The sequence below is a fragment of the Cervus elaphus genome, chromosome 14 (genome assembly GCF_910594005.1).
Source record: "Cervus elaphus chromosome 14, mCerEla1.1, whole genome shotgun sequence".
NCBI classification, from domain to species: Eukaryota; Metazoa; Chordata; class Mammalia; order Artiodactyla; family Cervidae; genus Cervus; species Cervus elaphus.
In genome coordinates this window covers 6746389-6766189 of record NC_057828.1, presented here as the reverse complement: position 1 = coordinate 6766189, position 19801 = coordinate 6746389, and the positions used below count along the sequence as shown (strand labels likewise).

Below are 19801 nucleotides of genomic sequence, written 5' to 3'. Positions count from 1 at the left end.
AGAGCTTCAGACACCCACCCCACAACCCATGCTGTGCCTCGTCCTTAGGCAGACCAGCCTCTGCACAGATGGGGCAGGATGACCAGGGCTAGGTCAGGGCCAGGCTGGCAGAGCTGGCTGTGAGCGCGCCAGGCTCTCCCTCTCCTGAGACCCTCCCGCCACAGCACCAGCTCAAGCCTTCCACGGCTATGGAGAGCTTCTGAACAAGGCCGAGAGGGAAGCAATGACCCAGCTCAACATGGGAGAAAGGGAGAACAAGTCTCTGACCCCTGCGAGGATGAATCCACTCTCTGAAAGTCCGGGAGCAGGTTATCAAGGCAGCACAGGAGAGTTGCTAGGCTTTCCTGACAGTGCACTACGTTTTCTAAGAACCGCTGCTCAGCAAAAGAGAAACTGGGAAGAGGGGTGAGACGTCTCTGCCGAGGAAACAAGCGGCCTAACTATCGCCACTGCACATACCACCAGTGGCTCCTGCTGAAACCGCCAGGGCCCAGGTTTCCAGAGGTTAAGACCACATGCAAAAGGGGAACCCGGATGTCACTGCATTCTCTGCTTATCGGCCAGTGTCCCAGCGCACCAATGACGATAATGTCATGTATCTGCTTTCTAGACATAAGAGTGGTTATCTTGCCCAGTGTCACACCAACAGTAGAAAGCAGAATGGCGAGGCTGAGATGACAATCTGTTTCTGTTTTGAAAAGGGACTCATTTAAGGCACAATCTCGAAGACAACCAAGTGGAGGCAAACCACATCACCAAGGCTGAGCTGCTTCCTGGGACTACGAACCCTTCTCTGTGCCTCTGCTGCGCCCTGCCTTCCATGGGGCTCCAGGTCCCCTACTTTCCGAGGGAGGGGCTGGGCTGAGCCTCTCAGGACAGCTGAGGAACTGAAGCTGCCTCCAGGGTGTATCGGTAATTCAACCCCTGGCAGGGCCGGCTCTGGGCTGAAAGTCAGCTGCTGGTTTCTAAACAATGGCAAGGGATGTGGGTAGTGGGGGAGGCTTATGAATTAAAAATAGATGCTAGTAATCACCAGGGAGCTTGCAGAGAGCATGTGGGGCTGTGTTTACTAGAGAGAGAAGAATCCCTTCTATTCACGCCCAGAGACCAGGGCGGGACCACCACCAGCTTCACACACCAGCCAAGGGCTTCTGGGTTTGAGGGAGTCAGCTGACCACGCAGGGTTTGCTGGTGCCTGGAAGACCCCTTTCCACAGGACGTGAAGGCACCCTCTCTTCTCAAGATCCCTCAGGGCCACACGCATTCCTGGGGGACAGTACCGGATCAGTACACAGAAGGGGAAATGGCAACCAAGACATAAAGTCGCTGTCCTTGGGCGGAGGCAACCCACTCACCACGGTGCTGCATAAAAGGTCCCTGGAGGTTTTAGAGATTTCAGATCTCTGTTTGGTCTTGTGGACATGCTAGAAACACAGGGTCTAGTCACCTCTCTGCCACAGACCAGCCAGGTGCCCTTAGGCAAGCAGCCTCCTGATTCCTCTAGACCTCAGTCTGCTCATCTATAAAATGGAGATAACAGTACTGCTCTGGCAACTTCACAGAGATGTCATCAGGATTAACCAGGCAATAGAATGGGAAAGACTAGAGATCTCTCCAAGAAAACTAGAGATACCAAGGGAATACTTCATGCAAAGATGAGCACAATAAAGGACAGAAATGGTACAGCTCTAAGAGAAGCAGAAGATATTAGGAAGCGGTGGCAAGAATACACAGAAGAACTGTACAAAAAAGATCTTCATGACCCAGATAACCACGATGGTGTGATCACTCACCTAGAGCCAGACATCCTGGAATGTGAAGTCAAGTGGGCCTTAGGAAGCATCACTACAAACAAAGCTAGTGGAGGTGATGGAATTCCAGTTGAACTCTTTCAAGTCCTAAAAGATGATGCTGTCAAAGTGCTGCACTCAATATGCCAGCAAATTTGAAAAACTCAGCAGTAGCCACAGGACTGGAAAAGGTCAATTTTCATTCCAATCCCAAAGAAAGGCAATGCCAAAGACAAACTACTGCACAACTGCATTCATTTTGCATGCTAGTAAAGTAATGCTCAAAATTCTCCAAGCCAGGCTTCAACAGTACATGAACCGAGAACTCCCAGGTGTTCAAGCTGAGTTTAGAAAAGGCAGAGGAACCAGAGATCAAATTGCCAACATCCACTGGATCATAGAAAAAGCAAGAGAATTCCAGAAAAACATCTACTTCTGCTTCATTGACTATGCTAAAACCTCTGACTGTGTGGATCACAACAAATTGTGAAAAATTCCTAAAGAGATGAGAATACCAGACCACCCGACCTGTCTCCTGCAAAACCTGTATGCAGGTCAAGAAGCAACAGTTGGAACCAGACATGGAACAACAGACTGGTTACAAACTGAGAAAGGGAGTACATCAAGGCTGTGTATTGTCACTCTGCTTATTTAACTTCTATGCAGAGTACATCATGAGAAACGTTGGGCTGGAGGAAGCACAAGCTGGAATCAAGATTGCTGGGAGAAATATCAACGACTGCAGATATGCAGATGACACCACCCCTATGACAGAAAGGGAAGAGGAACTTAAGAGCCTCTTGATGAAAGTGAAAGAGGAGAGTGAAAAAGCTGGCTTAAAACTCAACATTCAGAAAACTAAGGTCACAGCATCTGGTCCCATCACTTCAATGGAAACAGTGACAGACTTTATTTTCTGGGGCTCCAAAATCACCGCAGATGGTGACTGCAGCCATGAAATTAAAAGACGCTTGCTCCTTGGAAGAAAAGCTATGATCAACCTAGACAGCATATTAAAAAGCAGAGACATTACTTTGCTGACAAAGGTCTGTACAGCCAAAGCTATGGTTTTTCTAGTAGTCATGTGTAAATGTGAGAATTGGACCATAAAGAAGGCTGAGTGCCAAAGAATTGATGCTTTTGAACTGTGGTGTTGCAGAAGATTCTTGAGAGTCCCTTGCATTGCAAGGAGATCCAACCAGTCCATCCTAAAGGAAATCAGTCCTGAGTATTCATTGGAAGGACTGATGTTGAAGCTGAAGCTCCAATACTTGGGCCCCCTGCTGCGAAGAGCTGACTCATTAGAAGAGACCCTGATGCTGCGAAAGACTGAGGGCAGGAGGAGGCGGGGATGACGAGGGATGGTTGGATGGCATCACTGACTCAATGGGCATGAGTCTGACCAAGGTCCAGGAGATGGTGAAGGACAGGGAAGCCTGGCGTGCTGCAGTCCATGGGTCACAAAGAGTTGGACGTGGCTGAGCGACTGAACAACACAGGTGACAGAGCTTTGGAAAGATGAACCTCGTAAATAAGGATGTAAAACAGACGCAGGAATAACCATTTTCCCCATTTCCATCCTGCACCTAGGGAACCATCCCCCAGTGAGCTCACCCAAGAGTCTGCAGTCATGTCTTCCACCAGCAACAAAGAACAGAACCCTGTGTGCCTCCTGGATATCTTGGGGGCAGTGTGAAGACCAAACACGAGCCTTGTGGAAAAAACTCCCCAGCTGATGCCCTCCCGTCCCCCCAGCCCCCTGCACTCCCACTCAGCAAACAGCAACAAACTTTGCCAGTCTCCAAAACTGCCCACTGTGCACCCACTCCATCCGCTCAGACAGCCTCAGGACTACAATGCCCACATTCTCTCTCCTCGTGAAATGGCTCCAGGACCAGAGACCCTGTTTTAGGATTGTTCTAAGGTGACTTTTAAAAGGTATCTACTGACTCAGCAGCAAGAGGTGGGCCTGGTGGCTTCTGCAAATAAAAGACTTGCTCACTGGGAGTTCCCTAGCAGTCCAGTGGTTAGGGTGTAGCACTTTCATTGTTGGGGCCCAGGTTCAAGCCCCGGTGGGGGACCTAAGACACTGTAAGCTGTGCTGCACCACCAAAAATAACACAAAACAAACAAAAAAACTTGCTCATGAAGGCTGAAAAATGTGGTTCCTGCTGCGAGGTCCCTCTGGGTCTCCCTTCCTTCTGCAAAGCCATGTTTTCCTTTCAGCCAACACATCCAAATCTCATTCTTGGCACAGACTTCTCTGCAGTTGAAACTAAGCTTGCAGATGGTTCAGGGCCATCGTTTTTAAATACTCTATATGCTGACAACCCCTAAACGTCTGTCTCCAGCCTGGGTCTCTTCCCAAGACTGCAGACTCCAACATCTGACTGCTTATTTGGCATTTTCACATGGCTCTTCAACAATCATATGAAACGGAACATGTCCAAAGACTGGCTCTGATTTCTGCCCCCACAGCCCCTCCACATATCTGGTCCAACTCAGCTAATGGCAATTTCTTCTTCCCAGCAGCCAGGCCGAAACCTGTGAGTCCTCTCTGTCTGCTCCCTTTCTGCCCTGCCCCGCATCCTTCAGGAACCGTTGTTGTTTGATCTCTGAGGGGAGTCCAGAACCCAGCCCTCCCCCGACTCTCACCCTGCAGCAATCACTGACATCTCACCTCTGGGGGCTTCCAACAGCTTCCTAGCCTCCCTGCTCACAGCCTGGCCTCCACACAGCACCCAGAGCCGTCTCCTTGAAGAGTGTCCCTCATCTGTCCAAAACCTAACAGCTTCCCATCTCACTCGGCAAAGAAGTCAAAAGCCATTTTCCTGACCCACTAAGTGATCTGTAGCCCTCCCTGCCTGTCTTTTAAAAACTAACACAAACCAGACTGTCTCAACCAATTCTGTCCTTTCTCCCCCAGAAGAGCTGCCCCTCCACTTCTACCATCTCCACAGTCTACTAAAACCAGTTTCTTGCCACAGATATCAGTGACCCTCACTGCTTGATACCATCTACGTACGTGTGCAAATCCAGACCTGACCTTTCACTCTCACCGCATTTCACTTTGTTGAAAACCTCCTCCCTCTTAAAACCCCTCTCTCATGCTTCGACATCATCCCTCCCCAGGTTCCCTCCTACAGACCTGCTGCTGTCCCTTACACGTCAGCTCTGTCCTCAGCCTCCATCGTACTCAACTTCAAAGTCTCATCCACACCCAGCTCAGTTCCATCTTCTTGCCTAGTACCACTGATGAGAACTGCCAAAGGTCCTCTGAGTCTGTCTCTGCCTTCCCATGCTCACCGATGCGGCCTAGACTGCAGCGAAAGCTCTGATGCTTTCTTTGACTGCACTCCTGCCCCCTTCCTAATCTGCTGTCGACACTAAGACCCAGCTGGGCCTCCTCCGGCCACTTTCCTGCCTGACACTCTCTGACGACATCACACTCCCCCAGGCTCCACATGGCAAGACCTTGTGTGATCTAACCTCTGCCTACCTGTCAGATCCCAAAAGCGCTGGACACTCCAACCACAGAGATTCTGAGGCAGTCCTCAGCAGCGGCTGGCTTGTTTTTGTGTACACTATAGCCTTCTGGCCCCCACACTTGCCCCCAGTCCCCTGGCTAAATTGTACTCCTTCTTCAAGATTCAGCTCAGTGGCTTCCTCCAGAAGGTCCTCACCAACAAGTTCTCACATCCTCTGTCACACCCTCATCACCCTATTCTGTTCACACATTTGTCTCCCCTCTATTCAGTGAGGACAGCCCTACGCCCACTTATTCCCTCTGGCTCATTCATTCTTACAGCGCATAACAAGTATGCACAAAATATTTAGTATATGAATAAAAGCGTGAATACAGAGATTCAGAAAGTATCAAACTAGATTTTCTCCCTTTCAAACAGCCCTTCATGGATTCTTCCTCTGTCATCTTGGGTTGGTAATAATAAAAACTATACCACGCCAGACTCTATGCTAATCCTTTGACATATACGAACCTATTTAATCCTAGAGCAATTCCACTACTATTATCTCTATTTTCAATTGAGAAAAACTAAAGTACCAAAAAACTGAGTGACTCAGGCAGAAATCGGCACAACCATGGTATCAACCATGTCCAAACTACCCCATGTATTGCTTCTTGAGGGCACACTTAAGGAAAACACACCAAAATTACTATCAGCCCAAGCAAAATATAATTTTGAAAAACTAAATTCCTAAGCAAACAAAAATCAGCTTTGGGGGGCTCGCCTCTTGCTTCTGGCTTGGTCCTCTCTCTGGCTCCTTCCATGAAACAGACAGCTCGCTGGAGGCGGGGCATCCGCACCCACCAGGCCAGGCCCCAGCCCAGGTCCTCGAGGCCCCTGCCCGCAAGGCCCCCCTCACCTTGTCACCGAGACCCTCGGCCTCCTCTGCCAGGAGGGAGCCGCCATCGGGCAGCAGCAGGGCCGTGTCGGTGGTGGAGGAGGAGCGGGGCCGGCCCTGGTGCTGGTGCAGGATGGCGGCCAGGCCGCTGTCCTGGGGGGCCTTGCGCAGCAGGTGGGGGCTGCCGCGCTGCGGCTCCAGGGAGCTGCTCTTGGCGCGCCGGCTGCCGCCCCCGCCGCCGCCGTGCAGGCTGGCGCCCCGCTTGATGGAGGGCCGCGCGCGGATCTGCTGCAGCACGCGGTTGAAGGCGGTGGGCCGGGCGGGCAGGTCGTGCAGGGACATGGCGTAGGACACGCGGTGCATCTCTGGGGAGCGCTCCTTCTCGTCCGGGGACTCATGGTCAGACATGCCCTGCTGCTGCTGCTGGGGGTCCTGAGACGACGGGTGCTCCCTTTCCCGCGACCTGCGGCGGCTGTGGAACAGGTGCTTCAGGCCGTGGCCAAACATGGAGCCCTCTGAGAGCTGCTGGATTTTCTGAAGGGGGAAGGATGAAGAATTCGGTGAGTGCAAAGCTCTCACATGCCTAGCTGGTTGGGGGCAGAGGTAAGGGGTCTGTTCCTGGGACACTAGTGCAGCTCCTATAGCCACTTGAAACTGGAAGATCCCCAAGAACGGCTGCGGGGAGGGGGCAGCCCAGACCCAGTCCTCTCCTTCCCAAATAAATGTGTCCTCATGGCTTCCCCCAGGACACTCCTAACCCGCACATGGTTCAGGGTTACTGGGCACTGTATCCTTGTGGCTACAGTCTGGGGCTCAGTGGCACATGCCGGCAGCACTTGGCTCACGAGTTTTATCCCTCTGGACGGATTCTCCCTCCATCCCTGAGACCTCCCTCCTCCTAAATCAGATCCTTCCTCAAGATCCTCTTTTGGCCCAAAAGATGCCTCATTGCAACACTCCTTGGGAAAATCAGGGTCATGCAATCAGATTATACTATGTAGCAGATATTGTTAATCACCTACCCAATATCTATTCTCCTTTCTTTCTTCCCAAATTGCATGGCCTTACTGCACCACACTAAAAATTCTTGCTTCATCAGAGGCCCCGGCAGCCTGGGGTAGCTACATGACACAGTCTTGGCCAATGAAAAGCAAGATGAGCTTTCTAGGGGAACTTCTGCTTTCCTAATAAAGGTACTAGCCCTTCTTGCTTCTTCCCATCTGAAATGTGGAGGTAATGCTTGGATCATGCTTAACCAACAGCCGTCTTGGTAAAGCCCCCAGGGAGATGCCTGGGAACCTGATGACCCTATGGAGTCACCAAACCTGGTGTGGATGCCTACCCTGGGATTCTTCGTTCATGAAATAAACAAGTCTATCTTTACCTATACAACTTTAGAATAATTTTCTCTTGTTTATAGCCAATCTCATTTCTGACATAGCAGTAAATTTTACTGAAGCTTCCAGGTTGACGAACACTTCCACATGCCAGGAGGATAGCACACCCCAGTTCCAGGGCAACAGAAACTCCTGTACCCAAGACCCTTCCAAACCTCTTCACTGGAGGTTAGTTGCTCAGGGACTAACCTGTTCACTCAGGTTAGTCGCATCCATGAAGAGTGCCTCTTCATTTCACTGTTCATTTGTATCCTGCATAATAACCTGGTAAATGTAAAAAAGTACACAAACTATGTCTACGGGCATGCCTTGCAGTGTAGGCAGTAATGTGACGACTTCCTCGGCATACATACCAGAACCAGAGTCCACAGCAGTGTCTTTCCACCCAGGCTGGAGCAAGCCAAGGGGGCGCTGGAGCCCGGTGCTGCCCTGGCCCCAGGCTCTCTTAGTCCTGCCCCTGAGATGCTCCACCTGCTCCCCAGGCAGAACTGCTCAGAGAGGGGCAGCCTACCGCCTGGCCGGGGCGAGGCCATGCACAGGGTAACTCCAGACCGCTGCTCCTGCGTGGGGCCGGCTCAGAGGGTGGAGCCGACCCTCCGCAGAGAACTTCAGAGCCAGCGGGCGGAGGGCTGGGACTTGGAGGGCCAGTGGAACCCTTAACTCCTGAGAGGGGAATTCAGAACCAAGCAACCCGGGGCTCCGTGAGCTACAGAAGGTCTTCATCTGTAAGGAACGGCCTCGGGAGGCAGCCTGTCAGCTAAGAAACCTTCCAAAGGATTACAAGTACTGGATTTTCTTTTTTTCTAGAAACAAACTTACAGAGGAGAAAACGTGAACCATGCAGACACCAAGAGAGAACCATCTTCAGATCCGAATTAGCTGACCCTACTCTCACTGTAGGCTACCCACTCCAGTATTCTTGGGCTTCCCTTGTGGCTCAGCTGGTAAAGAATCCGCCTGCAATGCAAGGGACCTGGGTTTGATCCCTGGGTTGGGAAGATCCCCTGGAGAAGGGAAAGGCTACCCACCCCAGTATTCTGGCCTGGAGAATTCCATGGACTGGGAGCTTGGCAGGTTACAGTCCACGGGGTCGCAGAGTCAGACACAACTCAGAGACTTTCACTTTCACTGTCAGGGCTTCCCTGGTGGCTCAGCTGGTAAAGAATCTGCCTGCAATGCAGACCCTAGTTTGATTGCTGGGTTGGGAAGATTCCCTGGAAGAGGGCATGGCAACCCACTCCAGTCTTCCTGCCTGGAGAACCCCCATGGACAGAGGAGCCTGGCAGGCTGCAGTCCACGTGGTCGCAAAGAGCTGGGCACGACAGAGCAACTAAGTACAGCGCAGCAGCACCCTCACTACTAATGACACCTCAGCGCGGTTTGTGCAGACAGCCGCCCTTACATCCGACGTCAGTAACTACGCACATACTGTGGATTTGTGTCAAAGTGGAGGATTTTCATTTTTCACCCTGTTTGAGTAGTCTCACAATCCTCAAGTAGGTGGGGCCTTTATAACACCCATTTTACAGACCAGATAAGTTTTATCACCACAGCTCACTGTGACCTTATGGTTTACAGTTTTCAGTATGCTCTTTCTCCTGCATTATCTCACTTGACTTTCCCAGAAACTAATAAAAGCAACAGCAGCAATATTTCCATTTTTAGGTGAGGAGATGAAGGTGACCACCACCACTTCTCAAGAATGTAATCCTGGGGCAGCCCTGGAGGTGCCGGGTCTCCCCACGGAGCAACGTCTCCAGGGCGAGCCCCGGGTGGAGTCTGCTCAGGTAAAACCACCACTTTCAAGGCAGGCAGACTGAAGCGTGCATTCCGCCAGATCCTGTGGCCTCTGGACCAGAGACAGGCCGGGACACCCTCCCCCTCCTTGGGCCCAGGCTGATACCAGACCTTCCTGCAGACATCACGGATCGGGCCAGCTGGCTCTGGCACTTGCCCAGCAACTTCTGCCAAGTGGTCACATTACATATTACAAACGGTCTTTCTAGCATTCTACTCCAGGCCTCTTCCTTCCCTCCCTGGCACTCCCAGCCTAGCTTCTCCAACACTGAGGCCCCTCTTCCACATCGACTCAGATACAGACTTCTGCCAAAGACGGCACTAGAGTTCTGAGGCATCTCCCCTCCCTGAGCCCCGGGAGGTCGGGCTAGGCACTGGGGACAGCAGTCACCACTGTCTGCCATATTGCTCTGCATCCAAAATAGCTTGGTCAGATTATTTGAAACACCATACGACAGCATTTTTCAAGGTGCTTTCCGATGTATGCTGTCCTTCTAGCCTGACACAAGCGTAAGCCCGGGAGGCAGGATGTGTCTCCATTTTACAGATGAAGAAACGTAAGCAGAGCCCAGCTAAGGGGCTCATTCCATTCCCGGAGAAGAGTGTCCAACTTCTACTCAAATGTGCCACCACTGGCTCACACGCCGATCCTGAGACTAAAGCAGACACAGTGTTTACACAGGTCCCAGAAGAGAATCGGCATCACTGACTCAATGGACACGAGTTTGAGCAAGATCCGGGAGATAGTGAAGGACAGGGAAGCCTGGTGTGCTGCGGTTCACGGGGTCTCAAAGAGTTGGACATGACTTAGCGGCTGAACAACAACAGTGGAACAGTATCACAGGCAGGATCAAAACAGAACAGAATGCCGGAGCCACGGGGAGCTTGGTCCCCTGAACTGCGGCGGTGGATCTTCTCACGTTACGTTGTAGGACGTGGGCAAGACGTGTACCCAGTGTAGGTCTTCCTTTCCCACCTTGCCCTCCGTTCTGCAGGTCAAGGAGAGCCGGGGTGACCTAAGGACCTGTGCCCCTGCGGCACGGAGGAGTCTGCTAAAGTCCATGGTGGAGAAGAAAAAGAACAAAACAAAGAAGAAAGGATAATGCGGGGAGGGAGGTGGCTCCATACAAAGGGGTTTTTTCCTCACAAAGTGCAAGGCAAGAAAGCAGAGTGATACCATGGCCTGCGCTGCTTCTGCATGTGGGTGTCAGAGAGGAGATGGTTAAGGAGTTTTGACGTAACATGGTAAGTATTTAAAAAAAAACAAAACAAAAAACCCAGCACACACACATAACCAGCCACAAGTTTTGGAAATGAGGAAAACCATGGTGACTAGCTTGAGGGAACTCAGCCACCAACGCAGCAGAAAGAACCACCTGCTCTGACTAACAGGTTCCAGCTACTAAATGTCACTTGCTTCTCCACATTGACTCCTGCTTTTCCCCAGCTGCCAGGAGCCATTTTGGTGGCTGAACGCAGCCATGTATTTATTAGGGGAGGAGAGCTGAGCTGCTTCGGAGTGAGAGGTGGGACACAAACAGCTCTCCCGATCCACGAGAGTGAGCACAAACTGTCCTGCAACTGCCCAGAGGCCGGAAGGGAGGCAGAGCACCCTGGGGCCAGGTGCCCACGCCTGCAGAGGGAAATGAGGGACGTTTGCTGCCCTCCCCGAATCATCTTTAAGGGCAGGAAGGGCCCCGCCTCCTTGGGGTGCCATCATCCTCTCAGGAAGAAAGGGTGGACTAAATGATTTCCGAAAGATCCTTCCTGAGAAGGCTGTGGTCTCTGAACAGTTAGGCTTCATCCGTTCTCCTCCCTGGGTGTGGGTCCCCAAAAGGGGAAGTCTGCTCCAAAAGCTGCAAACACAGCTGCCTGAGATCAAGCAAAATGCTTTGGGGTGCAGTGACTTTGGTACCATCTGGTTAAAAATAGCCAAAAGCGGCTTCTAATTCTTCCAAGTCCCTGCATTCTTAACAACTCCCATTAATGCTGAAAGGATCTTTAAAAGTGATGCTAACCTGTAGCTAATTATCCCACCTGGCAGCTGACTGCATCTCCCCTCCTCCCAGCTGGATTTGAAACGCCCTCTGCCCCACCACTGCTTCGGCGGGGAGGGTTCAGTGGGGTGACTGGGTCACTGTGAGCCTCAGCAGGCCTAGGTCGCCAACGTTCCTCTATTTATAGGGTCTCTATGGAAACAGGGCCAGCATTAAAGAGCTAATCACTGTAAAAACCTACAGTCCTACTCTCGAGATAAAAAGTGGATTGCAGAAGTCTCCAATTGCCCTTAAGAAGCCTTGGGTGGGGAGTCTGGGGCTGGAGCAGGAGAGGAGCAGTCACCCCAGGTCTGACGCTCATGGCCATAGTGATGGAGAAGACTGAGCGGCTGCAACTGTCTCTCTTAAAAACACAGTGATGAAAGACTTTCGGAATCATTTTTTTCTTCCCCAGCAACCCTGCTGACATTAAAAAAAAAAAACAAACCAGATTTCAACTTAGGGGCAAATGATTTCCCCATTCTCAATTTTATTTAAACTTCTCATTCCTTTATTGCTCAGAGAATTCTGCCTGGGGTCAATGCAAATCAGGCCAAGTGACCTCCTGCAATGGGTCTTTAGGCAGAATTGGCTCAACATATACCAGCATAAAAGATTCTGATTAAAGTTATCTTCCCGGTGTGCCCTCTCTCTCTTCTCATCCTACCCACCCTTCACCACCCACCTCCCCTGCTCCATACCACGCCAGTCTAAAGAGATCTCACCACCCTGCTCTGAACTCGAGAGTTCGTTATCTGCACCATTCATCTTGCCATTAATCATGTTCTGCCTTGTGACATGGCTCTCTCAACTGTTATCCAACTTCTCACCAGCTTCTGGATGGAACTCTCAATGAACACATGGAGGGCAGGAGCTATATCATCTATTATCTCTGTGCCTCCAATAGTACCGGGCAGAGACCTTCACACCAATATGGACATTGAAAGTGAAAGTGTTAGTCGCTTAGTCGTGTCTGACTCTTTGTGACCCCACGGACTGTAGCCTGCCAGGCTCCTCTGTCCATGGAATTCTCCAGGCAAGCATACTGGAGTGGACAGCCAATCCCTTCTCCAGTGGATCTTCCCGACCCAGGGATCGAACCCAGATCTCCTGCACTGCAGGCAGATCCTTTATCATCTGAGCCCCATCGCTACTTAATAAATTTCTGAGCAGAAACTCTGCACATCTACAAGGCCATCTTAAAAGGGAGATTTAATCCGTAGACAATTACCTTTTCCAAAGATTTTAAATGCTCAGTTGCACAACTTTTTCTTATGTCTAGCCCAGATCTCTCCTGCTGCAGTTTAAACCTCATCTCAATCTGTCATCTCAGTAACTGCCAAGATCGGGCTTCCTGGGAAAAGATGAACAGAGACCCAGGAGCCTGAATGTATTGACTGTCCTCACAAATGGCTTAGGTCAAGGCTCATGTTCTCACAGCCAGCTTTGTTCTCCAAGTGGACATCATTCAGCTAACCTGGACGCCTTTAGCCAATAGGTGTGAAAAGTCAAATATGTCTTTTTCATACAATCACAAAACATACCTGTGATCCCTCAAACATCTTTGTTTAAGTTCTTAACATGGAGAGAGGCTTAAGGGTTTGGTTGGTAAAGGCGGCCCCTGTCCACTGTGGCCTCGTTCTAAGAACGCGTCATTCTCAACCATGAAGATGTCAAAGCCCATTTCTTAGAGGAGAAATGAAAACAGACATGAGTTTTGAGTTGGCCTCCAAGACCACCACTGAGATGCCACCTGAGATTTTTCTTCCCCCAGCCCTGACACACATTTTTTTAAAACTTCAACCCCCAAATCAGGTGCTATCAGATGTTTCAATTCCTTGCTGAGGAAGAGATTCTTATTAATGGGATTGGCAGTGAAGACAATTAAATACACAAAAAACAGTACATTCTGTAGATGCCAAGCCTGCAAGACAGTTCTCACTGGAACAAGGGCAGCTGGGGATTCATCTAGAACCCAATATGCGGCAAAACAGGCAGCTTCACTCGCCACGTGCTTTCCCTCTGGCCACCAATTCCTCCCGAGTCCATATCCAGAACGTCTCCGAAAATTCCTGAAGGCAGAGGGGGTGGGGGAAGGGCAACCCCAGGCCTGAGGACCCCCCGTGCTCCTCCCGTTAGGTCCAGGTGGGACAAAAACAGACACCCTCTGCATTCTTCATCACCCTCCACTGTGCCTGACTACTTACAGGGCTGGGGAACTGCATCTAGTCAAAGAGAAAATGGCCTTACACGGGACCTGGCACTTGCCCTTTCAAGTAGAAAGTGCTCTCCTCTTCTTTGGTAATTAAAGTTCCACCCTTTACAACTTGCTCTAAGCACACCTCTTCTGATTAACCTCATATGTTTCTGAATGATGCTCGAAGCACCCTTAAACTTAGGTGTGCTTTGATGATGACTTTCTTGCAAGTGTTTCAGCCTGTTTGCCTGGAGGCTGGGGCAGCACCTGCTGCCAAAGAACTGATTCCCCATGTCCTTATTCTTGGCTCTACCTCAACTGTACCTCTCCAGATGAAACCTCTCCTAGGGTCCCGCTCCCAGCTGAGACTGCAGAAATCGTCACGCTGGAACACGTCCCTTCTGCAGGACAGCTGGGGGCCCCCTGCTGCAGAAGGCCACAGAGAGCCCTGCCCTACTGCCGGGACCCTTCCCCAGGCGCCAGAGCCCAGGCACCTTTCCACCCCACCAGCATCCCACAAAGCTGCTGATCTTCTCTGTTGAAAAAGTAGAGAAACGGAGGCCCATAAGTTTTATCAAAACCCAGGGCCTTAAAAATAAACAAAAGAACAGAAAAATAAGCAGAAGCCTCTTGGGAATGTATATGTTCCCCATCTCGGGTAGCAGGTAGCTGGGGTATCTATTTTGCTTCTGTTATTTAAAGGGTACATATATTTTCAGACACTTTTATATATACGGCATGTTTCACAATCTAAAACAGGCTTTCCCACGGAAGGTCACTATTTGTTGCCCCGTGAAGCCTTCGCCAGCAGGCTCTCTCCGGGAGCAGGGAGGAGCATGGTGCACCTGGGATCCGCACAGGCTGTGAGCCAGCAAGGACAGTCCTATGGGATTCAGTGTGACTTTCCCTCAGCTCTTTGGTTTCGAATCGCTCTTCACTCCGAGCAGACAGGAAGACCAGTGAATGGTACAGATGAAGGCACCCAAGTGAGTTATGAGTTAGAAACATTTCGAACCAGGACCGGGATGATGCACTTCAGAGCACCCCCTTCTTCTTGGAAAAAAGATTAATACTGTTCAGAACTCTCTGGGGAAATGAATCGCAGAGGCGTCTGTGAAAGGAAAGAGATGCTCAGGGGAAAGTCCAGGGGACGGTTTCTGGCCAGCACACCGGGAGCCTTCCTTTTAGGAAAGGCGCAAGTCCTCCAGTTGCTCAGGGGTGGGAGAGATGGCAAGGTTGGCGATTTCCTCCCCTGCTCTCGGGCTTCTAAAAGGCCTCAGGGCAGAGCCAGCTGACTCTCGTGCTTAGCCACCCATCCCGGGCCTCAGCAACATCTACCACATGTCGTGTTTCTAACAGGAACATGTGCTCCATGTCCCTTTCTGCAGTTTTCCCCCGAGCTCCTCCCACTCCCCCTCTCACTGGCTCTGGGTTTACTTGCTGGAAAATCTCAGTGTACTTTTGGTCAGCCAACACTCTCTGTAAGCAGCAATCTAGCATGTCCTCCCGGGTAGTAAGGAAACTGGCAGGAGCAAAGGCCTGGATAATGACCACGAATGAATCCCAGACATGAACTCAAGGGGTTCAACGGAGTCCACGCCACAGGCCAAGGGAGAAGGCGATGTGACTCTGAATTTGGGGGCTCCTGTTGCAGGAGTGTCTGGTGACGTTGCCCCCGAAGGTCACATCAAGCGTGTAGAGTAGCTGAGAAGGCCTCCAAAGCACCTGTGGGGCAATGTATTTTTTCAGGCTATTTTTCAATTAGAGTTTTAAAATTGCTGCTTAAACTATTTTTCCTCCTCACTGGTACTCCACGCCCCCCAATCTCGGATCCCAGGCCACTGCAGGAGGAATCTACAGTGCAGTCCTCCACGATACTGAAGGACAAGAAGGGAGACCACTGGAGTCCCTGCTCTGGGACTGCTCGGCAAGCTCTGGCTATCAGGACACATGCGGATCATTCTCTCCTCTCCTTTCGCCCAACTTCCATGAGGTGCTTCAGACAAAGTCCTTTTTTTTCTCAAGATGATTTCCTCCACTGCACCTAATCCATCACAACGCCTGGAGTTGTCACAAGAAAACAGAAGTGGACCAAAGGACCAAAACTTCCTATTTCCAAAGTTTAAAATTAAAACAAAACCAAGCCAGAACTGCAGGTTGCTCCAGGCCAGACACAGGTAGGGGACAGGGGGTGTTAAAAAATCAAACTTACCCTATTGCAGTACCATCACGTCTAAAACAAGTTAGCTTCTACGCAGTGCTAGAGCCAAAGATGGGATTTTTCCATTGCTGGAAAACTATGCCAGTGCTGGAAAACAAGTTTGGACATACTTCAAAACTCCTAGTCCCTTTCCCCAGAAAAAGGCTCAGAAAAGTTGAGTGACTTGCCTGAGATCACACAGCAAATTAAACTGCGATAGCCCCCAAGTTCGTGTCTGGCTCTGAAGTCCCTACTTTGTAAACACGTGACAAAGCAAATGGAGATAAACAGGAAAAGGCCCTGTTTGTCTCCCCGAGCTCCCACGGAGCAGGCAGCAGCTAGGTTTTCCCTGAGCTGCCAGCCTGGGTTCACACAGCTGTGGTCAGCTCAGAAATATGTTTTCTGATGGGAGTGGAGGACAACTTGGAAGGACAAGAGAAGAAGGTCTTCTTTCACACCTGATCTCAACTTTGGTTCAGGGACGGCCCGCATTTAATATCAAGTGTAGAGCTGTCGTTGCTGTGTCTGCCCCAATCAGTAAGAGAGTGTCAACCACCACCCCCCTCCCAACAAGAAAAAAGAGAGAGAGAATATAAGAGGTAAGCAGGTGAAGAAGAATGAGCTTCTTTCAGCAGCTTTATCTACAGAGACAAAGACACTGCAGCCCCCACACCACAAGCCCACCTTCCCTTGTGAAGGCAGCGGGGGAAATGAACAGAGTCGGTGGTTTTCACTGCGGCCGGAGCTGGATCATGGGGGAGTTTTCAGGGCTGCTTTTCACAGACTCGGCGTGAGGATCCCACCTTGCCAAGGAATCAGGGTGTGCTGGCCAGACCCATCTGGATCAGCCCAGAAAGAAGCTGAAGTTTGCAGCAGAAGGCTGCCCCTTCCCCACGCCAGCACCAAGGGCAGCCCTTTTCCTTCACCATCTCATTGAAAATAGGAACCACAGCTCCTGACCACTCAGGTGGGCTCAGAGGTGGCAGGTGGGCCAGGTATCAAGGGCTCTCCCTGCACTGCCTACCCAATGGAGCTCATCTTACACATAAAGCTAGCCCCGATCCTCTGGAAAAGAGCAGCAGCAAAATCAGAGGTTACATTCAAATAACTGCCACAAATATTTAAGATACACACACGGAGGCAGAAGTCACCTTCTTACCCCTCCCCAAGAAACACAGACAGGTAACACACACAGGTAAGACCACACTCACCTGCGCTCTGACTTCCTGACTCTGTGCCGCTCAGGCCAAACGAGGAATGTCATTGGTTTATTCTGGCGAGCTCCTTAGTGGCTGCTGCCATAGGAGACAGGCTTTATTTAACATAATGGAGTCCTTTTGCTCCCCTAGCCAAGACCTTGCACCCTCCTTCTGGAGAAAATCTCCCCAAGGCATCAATGTCCAAGGCATCTAAGTTCCTTCCTTGGGCTGACATCTCTCTCAGCCCGGCAGTGAGCTTGCTTAAGAAGTCTGAGCCTGCGATTCCTGTGGCAGCTCCAGCAAAGGTGCATTATTTATCACAGCTGCTGTTTTAGTTAATACAGAGACATATCCAGTACAGCTCAATAACGGTCTCGGCAACCGCAGGCTGGTGAATGAAGGCCTCCCAGCTGCATGTGGCCGCCTCTCTCGGATCCTGGTTCTCCCTGCCGGCTCAGCAAGTGTGCAACTTGAACCGAGGCCCCAAACCAGCGCAAGCATCGCGCGGCCACCTGTCAGTTCTCCACCCTGGGGGCTGGTTTAGGAAACCAGCCCGGATCTCCAAGCACTAGCTTAACCTCTGGCTCCACCTAACGGCAGGAAGCCCACACTCCCCTTTCACAGATGGGCAAACTGAGCTTCAATCCAGGAAGGTCCCAGAAGGAGGGAACTAATTCAGCAAAGGAGCTGATGGTCCTTTGCGTGGGCTCCCACCCTTGTCATTTTCTTCCCCTTCCAGGTAGGGGAAGGGATATCAACCTTTTAGTTAGCATTTGGATTTCTCCAGCTCTTTGTCTGCGAATAGCGCTTCACACATATAATTCAAACAATCTCAGATGCGTGAGTCACTAGAACGTCTGCTTGAATAATGAGGAACAAACACAGAGGCCTGAAATAAGCTGAAAGACAGAGGCACAAATGGTACCTGAGATCTAGCCCAGGGTCTGGCTGAACATCTGCCCATCTTCTCTGACCTCTGTCTGGCGTCCCCATCACTTTTATCCTGTTACAGCACTTCTGCGTGGGGCGGGGAAAGCTAAGTCGCCGGTTGGGCTCTCAAGGGGAGGGTCTGCGCTCACCTTTAAATCGGGAGGCTTGCTTCGGGGACCCGGGTTGGGCGCCGCGGCAGCGCCCGCATCCGAAGTTGGCCCGCCCGCAGAGTTAGCACCCGCGGCCTCCCCAGGCCGGAGGTCCGCACCCGGCAGGTGGCAAGTAGCATCTTCCAGCCCGGCTCCATCCTCCTCGCCCTGCTGTTGCTGCAGCTCGTCCGATTTGCACCTCTTCATCGTGTAGATGGGTCGGCAAGGGGACTCTGTCCTTCCAGCGCGCCGTCCTGGGGGGAGACCGCACCCCCCTCTTACACTCAGAAACGAGGCTCGGGGTCTAAATCATTAACGAGGAGGGGAGTCGGGCGGATCACAATCTCTTGAATTGAAAAAATAAACCTTTTCAAGGAAGGGTGAGGGAAGGGCGAGGAGCGGGGAGCCTTGGTTACAGCTTGGAATAGTTCATCGCCACCCGGGGAGCGAAGGCAGGTCACAGTCGAGGCTGGGCAGCAGGAGTCCTTGGGCAGTCATTGGAGCGGGAGGAGGAAGACAGCCCCCGGCCCCAAACTTTCTGCTTCAGGGCACGCGCAGGGCGGAGGAGAACCGGGCGGCACCGCGCATCCCTCCCGGCGGGCCGGGCTGCTGGGCGCGGCAGGCATGGGGCGGCCGGCCGGGCAGGTCCTAGTCTGCCGCCCTTGGCGGCGACTGCGGCCCCCCGCCCCGCCGCGGGCCCCCGGGCCCGCACCTGCCGGCTGAGGAGCCCGCAGCGCGCCCCTGCCCCGCCCGCCCGCGCGCCCGGCCCCCGCCCGCCGCACCTCCTGCTGCAAAGCCGCCGCCGCGGCCTGAGCCCGCGGCCAGCGTGCAACCTAGCCGGCCGGTGCGGCGGCCGGGCGGGGGAAGGCGAGGCGAGGAGGGCGTGACGACGGCCGCGGGCCAATGGGGAGCCCCGAGGGCCGGCGGGGGGGGCGTCGCGGCCGCGTCCTTAGGGTTGGTTGCACCGCGCGATCCCCCAGGAGCAATCCGGAGGGCTGGAGTTCTGCGTCTTAGCATTGCGGACAGCGAGCTGCGGGGTTGAGATCAGGGGCGTCGGGTCACCGAGGCGCGATTTTAGCAGAAGCACCCGACGGACCCTCCCAGGAAACACTCTGTCGGGGTGTCCCCCACCCACTCATTTTGTTTGGCGGGGAGGAGGCGCCATAGGGATGCTTATCATCACGGCTTTTTTTTTTTGCTCAAACTTTGCACATTATAGCATCTCTTCGGTGAGGAAGACGCAGATCCTAAGACCCTTGATCTGAATCGCGGACAGATTGCTACCTTCAGAGCTGCAAATGCAAAGGGAAGGAAGAGAGCGGGTTTTCTTCTGCCCCATCGCCTCCTCCCCTAATTACCGAAAGAGTCTCAGCTTTGTGCTCAGAAATAAGAAAGTATCTCATTTTTTAACACAATAATGTATGTCAGAGTTTTTGCAAACTGTGAAGCAGCTTTTAAATAAGAAGGGGAAAATAAATAAGAAGGGGTTTTAATGGCAGGAGGTTGAAACATGGAAGAAAGGAAAGGAATTCCATCTCTTTCCCCCATAAATTTCAACCACACTGCCCTGAGTAATCTGGAGGCAGGAGAGAGCAAAAACTGGGGTTACCAAGAGATGGAGCAGGGTAATTATAACAACCCCATCCGAGTAACCTTGTGGTTACTGTGGATACCATGGGTTTTGCCCACCCAGCAGCCTAGATGAACAGTTCTAGAAGTAGGTCCCAGGACCAGCAGAATC

The 19801-nt window shown here is 51.8% G+C and overlaps 1 protein-coding gene across 3 annotated transcripts in view; it reads right to left on the bottom strand.

Annotated features, from left to right (window-relative positions):
- Window positions 1-18915, bottom strand: part of TMCC2 (transmembrane and coiled-coil domain family 2) — a 39021-nt gene extending 20106 nt beyond the window's left edge. The window contains exons 1-3 of one of the 3 annotated variants that reach the window (XM_043923979.1): window positions 18061-18196; window positions 16994-17077; window positions 6177-6689 (exon numbers count right to left, since the gene is read on the bottom strand). In XM_043923979.1, coding sequence (XP_043779914.1) covers window positions 6177-6662 — 486 coding nt within the window. In that variant the 5' untranslated portion in view covers window positions 6663-6689; window positions 16994-17077; window positions 18061-18196. Of the gene's footprint in view, window positions 1-6176; window positions 6690-7741; window positions 7817-16993; window positions 17078-18060 lie in introns of all 3 variants that reach the window. The other 2 variants (XM_043923978.1, XM_043923977.1) reach the window with 2 other exon arrangements.
- Window positions 18916-19801: the final 886 nt, after the last annotated feature.